Genomic DNA, 8,695 nt, shown 5'->3' on the forward strand with positions numbered 1-8,695 from the left:
TATTTTGTTCCTTTGATTGTTTTGTTGCTTAGGTTCCATTTATAGTATTGAAGCTATTTTAAATTTATTGATAAATCAAGAAAGTCAACATCATCATCTATGGCTTATTTACCATTGTTTACGTCATCTTTTACTTAATCTTTATTGTCTTCTCCTATGTTCAGATGCTACAAGCTATTCTCTCTCTTCTTTCCTGAGATACCTAAATCAAAGCACTTAGTATATGTGGTTCACATGTCTGCATCATTTTAGCTTTTTACACACCAGTGTTTTTCTCCTTTCTGACTCACAGGTTTGGTAGAACATTTCCTTGGTACATTCACATACTCCTGGCCCATCTATATGTAGTTTTCCTTCATTGTTTAAATACAGTCATTTATGGGGTCAAGACTAAGCAAATTCAGGACTGAATTGAAAGAATATTTGGAAATAATGTGTGACCCAAATGTATTTGGAAACTGGTAAGTTCTTTCAGATTAATATTTAGTTTGTACATCTCTCGAGGTGTGCAAAATTGAGACTATGTAAAGAACACTCAGGCACTACTTCAGCCTTTATTAGTGTCTCCTAAAGTCAGTTTCAGTGGCTCCTTTAGATAATTTGACTTTCAATCAATTTAACAGTTTTTTCTCATTGAATGTGACCAAAGATTGTAGGGGTAAGCAAAAGATGTAGAGTATTGAATGTGTGTGGGACAGTGATGTTTTTTCCATGCCAGTAGTAAAATTTACATAAGGTTTGATAGGAAGTAAAAATTCTTTTTTAAAAAAATTTGTTTATTTTTAGAGAAAGGAGAAGGGAGGAAGAAAGAGAGGGAGAGAAACATCAAAGGAGTGGTTGCCTCTCACATGCTTCCCATTGGGGACATGGCCTGCAACCCAGGCATGTACCCTGACTGGGAATGGAACTGGTGAACCTTTGGTCTGTAGGCCAGCATTCAGTCCACTGAGTCACAGCAGCCAGAGAGGAAGTAAGATTTCAAAGGCATGCAATTCTTTAGGGTTTTTGCTTGTGGATGTCCAATTGCTCCAGAATGATTTGTTGAAAAGAATTTGCTTCATTGTTTTGTTTTTCTTGCTTTGTCAAAGATTATTGGTTATGTTACATGGGTCTATTTCAGGGCTTTTGTTTCATTTATCTATTTGTTGATTCATTTGCCAATACCATACTCTCTCAATCACTGTACGTTTATAGCAAGCCTTGAAGTCCAATGACAGTTCTCCAACTTTATTCTTTTCCTTTAATACTGTGTTTGCTATTTTTTTCCTCCACATAAACTAAAAATCAGTTTGTAATATTCACAAATAGTTTGCTGGTGTTTGTATTGGAATTGTATTAAATTTATAGATCAGTTTGGGAAAAATACAATATTATCAATACAATATTGTCTTCCTACCTATGAACATATATTTCCATTTGCTTATTATTTTAATATATTTTCTCAGAGTTTTATAGTTTTTCTCATATAAATACTGTATGTAGTTATAAAAATTTCTACCCAAACATTAATTTCTTAGTTGCTAATGTTAACTATATTATGTCTTTAATTTCAAATTCTACTTCTGCATTTTTACTGTACAAGAAAAAGATTGGCTTTTGTATATTAACCTTGTATCCTGTAATATTGCTAAAATTGCTCATTACTTCTAGTTTTTACTTATGATAAATGTAGGCCTATGTTCACACTGAGTCTTGTATACAAAAATTCATATCTGCTTTATTCATAATTTCTGAAAACAGAAACTAATTCAAATATACATCAGTAATGATGAAAGACAAATTTAGGCATTTCCACACAATATAATACAATTCAGCATTTTAAAGGAATAAACTGATACATGGATGGATTTTAAATAATTATGCTTAATGAAAGAAGCATATGCCAGAAGAAAAGAAGCATATGTTCTGATTACATCTATGTAAACTTGTAGAAAATTAACCTAACAAACATAAGCAGTCATTGCTTGGGAGAGGTGGGATGGGTTTCAGGGAAGGACAACAGGTATGTATTTCATAGGCACATGAAGAGATTTGAGAAGATAAAAGATATGTTTATTAGCTTTATTATGATAATTATTTCATAATTGAATACATACAGCAAAACATATTAAACTGTGCAATTCAAATGTGTTTACTTTGTTGTATGTGAGACAATAATGAAGTTGTGAAAACAGTATTTAAAAAATCCCTAGTGACTGCCATTCTTACTCATATTATAAGCCAAAGGTATCAGTGTTACCTGCGTATTCTATATGTTGGGTGCATGAAATACCCTTGAACTTTTTGTCCTACTATTTTTTCCTTTGCATATCATTCTCAAACTATACTGGCTTCCTCATTCTGGAGAGCATTATGTTCAGTGAAATAAGTCATTTCATTCAGACTTTAAGAACAGTAAGAACCTCAGTGCTTTTGCCTTCCTATTTCCTCACCATATAATGTTCTTTTATCAAAGATTGCCTCATTAAACACTTTGTTGTCTTTAAATGTCCACTCACATATCATCTGCAACCTTAAGTATTCTGGTAAATATACCTTCTACCACATATACAGCAGCTGCCTCATTCGCCTTCCTTTTTCCTCTCTTAGCACTTATCTCTAACCTATATTTATGTTTAAAACTTTGTATTTGTAAGGTAGTCCACTGTGGCTAAAATGCATTGAGTCTACTATAATTAATCTTTCCCAAATACTAAAAATAAACCTTGGACAAAATGCAAAGACAATTTCCTATCAAGTTAGAAAATCAGGCAACTCGAAACAAGGAGTCAAAATTTTAAAAAGTTACTTGTATTGTGTAGATTCTCCAAAAAAAATTCCATGTTCTTTTTATCCATTGGTTAGAGGGAAAGCACACAGCATGGATGTAGCAGGTTAGACAGGTAATAAAAGAAAGGAAGAGAGGGAGAGAGTTAAAGAGGGAGGGAGGGAAGGTTGGAGGAAGGAAAAAGGGAAGGAGCAAGAAAGGATTGGATCTCAAGATTATGTTTGAAATTTGTTTTTCCCTCCCCTTCTTCTATATTACTAATATAGTAATTAGTAATTTCATTATTACTAATGAAATTAAAATGGTCTAAGCACATTTATTCATGATGAAGATAGTGAGATCAGATAAAAGAGCAATATCCAACTGCAGGTTGTGTACAAAAACCCACTTTAAATATAAATTCAGCCCTAGCTGGTGTGGCTCAGTGGATTGAGTGCTGGACTATAAACCAAAGTGTTGCTAGTTTAATTTCCAGTCAGGGCACATGCATGGGTTGCAGGCCAGGTTCCCAGGAGCGGGTGCTCAAGAAGCAACCACACATTGATGTTTCTCTCCCTGTCTTTCTCTTTACCTTCCTTTCTCTAAAAATAAATAAATCTTTAAAAATGTATAAATTCATAGATAAGTTAAAATATTAGTCATGCAAATAGTATTTAAAAGACACTGAAGTGATGATATTAACCTAAGTCATAGTAGAATTCAGGATAAGGAATATTGTCAAAAATAAAGATGGATGTTACATAATGATGAAAGAATTAATTCTTTAAGAAGACATAACTATACTAAATGTTCCATGAATATAACCGTAGAGCTCCAAATTACACAAAAGAAAACTGATGGAATTGAAAGAAAGTACAGCCAAGTCCACAGACATATTTTAAGAATTCAAGATTTCTTTTTCAGTATTCAGTAGAATAGGTAGAGAAGAAATGAACAATCAAAGGTTTAGGATGCAACTGAAAAACAAATTAGACTAATGTTTATAGCATCAAATACTACTGTGAAAGGCTAATACAAGTGTATATTACTTACCTTATTGACCATCCTTTATTTTTATCATTTACAACCTCCACTAACAAAAGTAGTCTTTCTTCTTTAGTTTATTATCACATCTTTTTTAACCAGGTACATGCCTGGTACCTAATAGATGCTTATTAATACTTATTGAGTGAATAAATAAATGCAAAAATCAATGCCATCATTTTATTTTACGTATCCCAGGAACAATTCTGATTTGTTAAAATTTCCACAAGTTTGAAGGATACCTAATGTTTACACTAGGAAACATTAGCAATGTGAATAACTCACATTATGATATTCATTCATGAGGGAGTTCCTAAGGTGCCCCATCTCATCAACTGAGAGGTGAGAATGATATGGCTTACCACAAATTTTCTCTTTTGTTCACCAGTCATCAGCTTTTCCTTATGGTCAAAAAATACAAATTAACCAAGCCTTGATTATTATCTGGACTATCTTCTTTTAAATTCCTTCAGTTAAAAAATAAACCACCACAGTAAGAAGAATGTTCCTATTTGATTAATCTTATAAGATAAGCTAATAAGCATACTCTGAAGACACTGAACAAATATATATTCAGGGAAAGAATGATATTGAAATAACCTTATCTTTATTAAGTACATAAATACACTAGAACTTTATAATGATTAATTTATAATCTCATTTACAGATGTTCAGATAGGTTAAATTGTATATAACTTTAACTTACAAAGGTAATAGGTAAGGAACAGATTCTAGTTCCTAGACTTACTGATCCTAGAATCCAAGAAATTTATATCAAAGGGTTATTGACAGAGGGGGATAAGTACAAAAGTAAAGGCCAAAATTCTCAGTTGAATTTGGTCATGAATAATTGTAGAACATATGCTCTAATCTGTTTGGTCCTTACTCCATAGATAATAGGGTTTAGCATAGGGGGCACCAACAAGTACATGTTGGCCAGCAGGATGTGGGTGTGGCGTGGTATATGCTTACTAAAACGGTGGGTGAGGAAGGAGAAAAGAGCAGGGATGTAGAAAGTGAGGATGACACAAACATGAGACCCACAAGTGCTGAGAGTCTTCAACCTGGCATCTTTAGAAGGGAGATTGAACACAGTATGGAGGATCTGTACATAGGATAAGGAAATGCATGCCACATCAGTCCCAACGATTAGGATAATGACTGCCAAACTATAAAGACTATTGATAGATATGTCAGCACAAGCCAATTTCACCACAGCCATATGTTCACAATAGGTATGGGGGACAATATTAGTCCGGCAATATGGCCACCTCCTTACCAGAAAGGGATGTGGTGTCATTAGCACTAACCCACGCACAAGCGCCACTATGCCAACCTGAGCCACCACAGAATTTGTCAGAATGGATGAGTGTCTCAGAGGATTGCAGATTGCCACATATCGATCAAGTGCCATAGCCACAAGAAGCCCTGACTCCACCCCAGAAAAAGCATGGATGAAGAACATCTGAGTGAGGCAAGCATGGAAGTTGATTTCATGATAATTGAACCAGAATACACCCAACATCTTGGGAAGAGTGGAGGTTGACAAAATGAGATCTGTGGTGGCCAACATGGAAAGAAAATAAAACATGGGTTCATGAAGAGCAGTTTCAGTTTTGATGATAAAAAGGATGAGTATGTTTCCCATGAGTGCAACAACATACATTGAGCAGAAAGGGATAGATATCCAAATATGCATGTCTTCTAGGCCAGGTATGCCCACCAGGATGAAGGTACTGGGATTGGTGAAGGCAGTGGCGTTAAAGTAAAGCATGGCGATTCTGGCTACATGAACACATACACTTGCTCTCTTTCCCTCCTCTGTCCGTGGAGTGGTCAAAGGTTCATATACCCTGACAAATATACAATATAGAATTAGGATAAAAATACAACCAAGCATTTGTATTGAAACAATTATTCAAAATTTAATTGCCCTTGGTGATCTTCTCTGAAATTAGTATTTCATTCTTTATTGCCAGATATTAATCTCATTAAGAATAAGTTGGAGAAGAGAATATCTTCTCTAACTACTAACTTCTTTGCCTTATGTTCAGAACCTTTCAAGTATTCAACCTGATACTAAGTGTTCTCTCTATGCCTGTGAAAGCCAGGCTAAATGAAAGTCCTGAAAAATCATACAGGTTCCTCATATCCTAATAAGGAAATGGGGAAAAAAGTCCATCTACTATCACCCTCCAAAATAATTATGAGGTTGAGATCTTTTTCATGAGATATATTCTAAATAAATGATTTTCAAACAGTGTGCCCAAAGAATTTTTAAAACATGCAATATCTGACTGCTTAGTTAGGTGAACTGACCTCTTTTCTCTAAGACTGTCAAATAAAAAATGATAACAGCTAACACAACAATATACTTTTTGGTGAAAGCAACATATGGAGAAATAATAGCTTTCCACACTTACACTACTTTTAATCACAAAACTTTTTAAAATGTGCCTTCTTGGTGAATTTTTGGTCACAAAATAAATAATATCTAATCACCTAAATAGCTCTAAGACAGCTGCAAAACCACTGACATATCTGAAAGGTATACACATTTGTGTATATATACTTTAGTGGTTACTCCTTTTGGGATACATACACACGCATATACATACATACATACATACATTCTGGATGAGTGACTCAGAAAATTGCAGACTACATACAGAATATACCTGTATCTATATATCTATATAGATATATAGATATAGATTCTGAATATATATTCTCAAAAGAGTAACCACTAAGTCTTTCTACCAAATACATATTGAGATGCTAACTATGACACAGGAGCTTCTTATCCTACCTAGGAATTTAGATGCACTATGAACTTTGGGAAAGTATAAAGACTGGTGAGCTCTGAGTCAATCAAATAATCATCAATATTTGAAATTAGTGACAGTTGCTACTTTTTGTGTCATAATATGTACCACAAAAATGTTGAGTCATTACTGAGTGCCCAGATGCTAATTTGTATAAAATATTGTGAGGTCACCATTGTTATTCTTAATTTATAAAAGAAGAAACTTACACTCTACATAAACTAAATACTCCTCCAACGTCACACAATCAGCATGTGCCATAAGAAAGTAACATACCCTGGTTCACTCCAAAACTTTACCTTTGTTCCTATACAATATGTAATCAAAATAAGGAGAAAACTAATGTTAACATTTTTCACATTTCTCATCATGAGTGATTTTCATAGGGCAATTTAGAAGCAATGGGACATACGTTCTTATATATTGTTTTATAAATGTAGTTTATGGATTAACATGGTTTATAGCACATCCATAAAATGGTTCTAAACTCTTTATATTCTGACATCTCAGTTGATATCAAGTGTTAAGTATTTTATTTCTAAATGAATTACTCTTAACTCCAGAGAACATACCTGCATACACTTCCTTTTCCAAAGTGGTACCAGTTGACTGGTGCACTAAAAATTCTAAAGGATGTTTAACAAAAACCTTAACATCCTGGTCTAACCTTACAAGTGGCTCATTCCATGTGCAGAGAGGGCTACACTGATTTACCTGTCAGCAAGAGGCAGTCCTAGAAATCTCTAACTTATATTCAGGGGGACCACATTGTCAGCCTCTGAGGCACATTCTCAGTCTGTCTGAAGCATAGCTGAGTCTCAAGAATCCACAGTGACTTTAATATTTATTCCTTATCTCCAGTAAGCTCTTCCTTACATCAGTGTGCCACAGTCCCCTTATGACTGCCTCTGGCTTATTTGGCTTGAGTAAACAAAGAAGAGTTGTTGGTGCTCCAGGGTAGTTGTGTTGTGTTGAATCTAAGCCAGGAACTTGGAGATTTGAATAATTTCCCACACAGATGGTTGAGGCAGGTTTTATAGCCCCTCTTGGGAGCAGTCCCAGGGGCTCAAACTTGCAACAAATGTTTCTTCTCTTGAGAAGGTTAAGTGACACATGAGAAGGAAAACATTCTTCCTACCACATGATATCAGTTAGTAATGAAATTCTATGTCAGTAGGACTAAAGGAGATTTTTAAAGAAACAGTTCATTTACAGAAGTGGCTCTGACCCCACTAGTTGAGTTAAAATTTGTTCAGTTAAAAGCAGTTCTGTTAAAATGAATGATGTAGTCATGTAGGCAACTTAGCTGAGAAAGCAACACAAAAATAAAATAGAAAACTAGATTCGTGTGATATTGCATGGTGCTCACCCTCTTTCTGTATATAAAATGTTCACATGTATTTATATATATACATTCAAATACATGTAGTTCTATACATGCACACACACATATATACACCATTAATATACATGTATACTATATATTAATGTATATTAATATATTGACATATGTGTATATTATATATCGATATATACCAATATATTAGTGTATATTAATATATAATATGTATATTATATATTGATCACTCAAAATTGCAGCTATAAGAAGCATGATATTACATATTCTAAACAAAACAGATATACACACATATATGTATTTGTGCATATGAGTGATTAAAACAATTTGATGTTCAGTAAGTACTTATTAAATGCCTACTGTGTACCCAAGTCTACTTATTAAATCCTTACTGTATACCTGAGTCTATGTTAAGTGCTTTGAAAAATAGCATTGGAAAAAATAAACAACAAATACCATCTCTTTTCTTAAGAATAGTATCTGGCAATGAGGTGATTCATATCACTAACATTTTAAATAATAATGCCACAGAGAAATTAAATAGAATGATATTTTAACGAATGATTGGGGTGACTGCATTAAATTGATCAAAGTCACCTTTTGAAGAGGTGACTTTTTACAGAGACCTAAATTATGAGCAGTATATAAAAATGGTTTGAAGATAAAGATTCTAGTACCAATACCAATATGTGGAGAGCACTCTTCCCACACCAACAAGGCAAT

The 8,695-nt window shown here is 33.8% G+C and overlaps 1 protein-coding gene across 1 annotated transcript; it reads right to left on the minus strand.

Moving 5' to 3' along the window:
* Positions 1–4,616: 4,616 nt before the first annotated feature.
* Positions 4,617–5,564, minus strand: LOC119055765 (olfactory receptor 52E2-like). Its single transcript, XM_037154038.2, has one exon. The coding sequence runs from the start codon at positions 5,562–5,564 to the stop codon at positions 4,617–4,619; it is 948 nt and encodes a 315-aa protein (XP_037009933.2).
* Positions 5,565–8,695: the final 3,131 nt, after the last annotated feature.

This window comes from Artibeus jamaicensis, unplaced genomic scaffold (assembly GCF_021234435.1).
Source record: "Artibeus jamaicensis isolate MK-2021 breed Jamaican fruit bat unplaced genomic scaffold, CSHL_Jam_final contig_69, whole genome shotgun sequence".
In the NCBI taxonomy this organism is placed as follows: Eukaryota; Metazoa; Chordata; class Mammalia; order Chiroptera; family Phyllostomidae; genus Artibeus; species Artibeus jamaicensis.

Excerpts from the sequence above, each read along its gene's own strand:
- LOC119055765 (XM_037154038.2), bottom strand. The coding sequence starts at position 5,564 with ATGCTTTACTTTAACGCCACTGCCTTCACCAATCCCAGTACCTTCATC.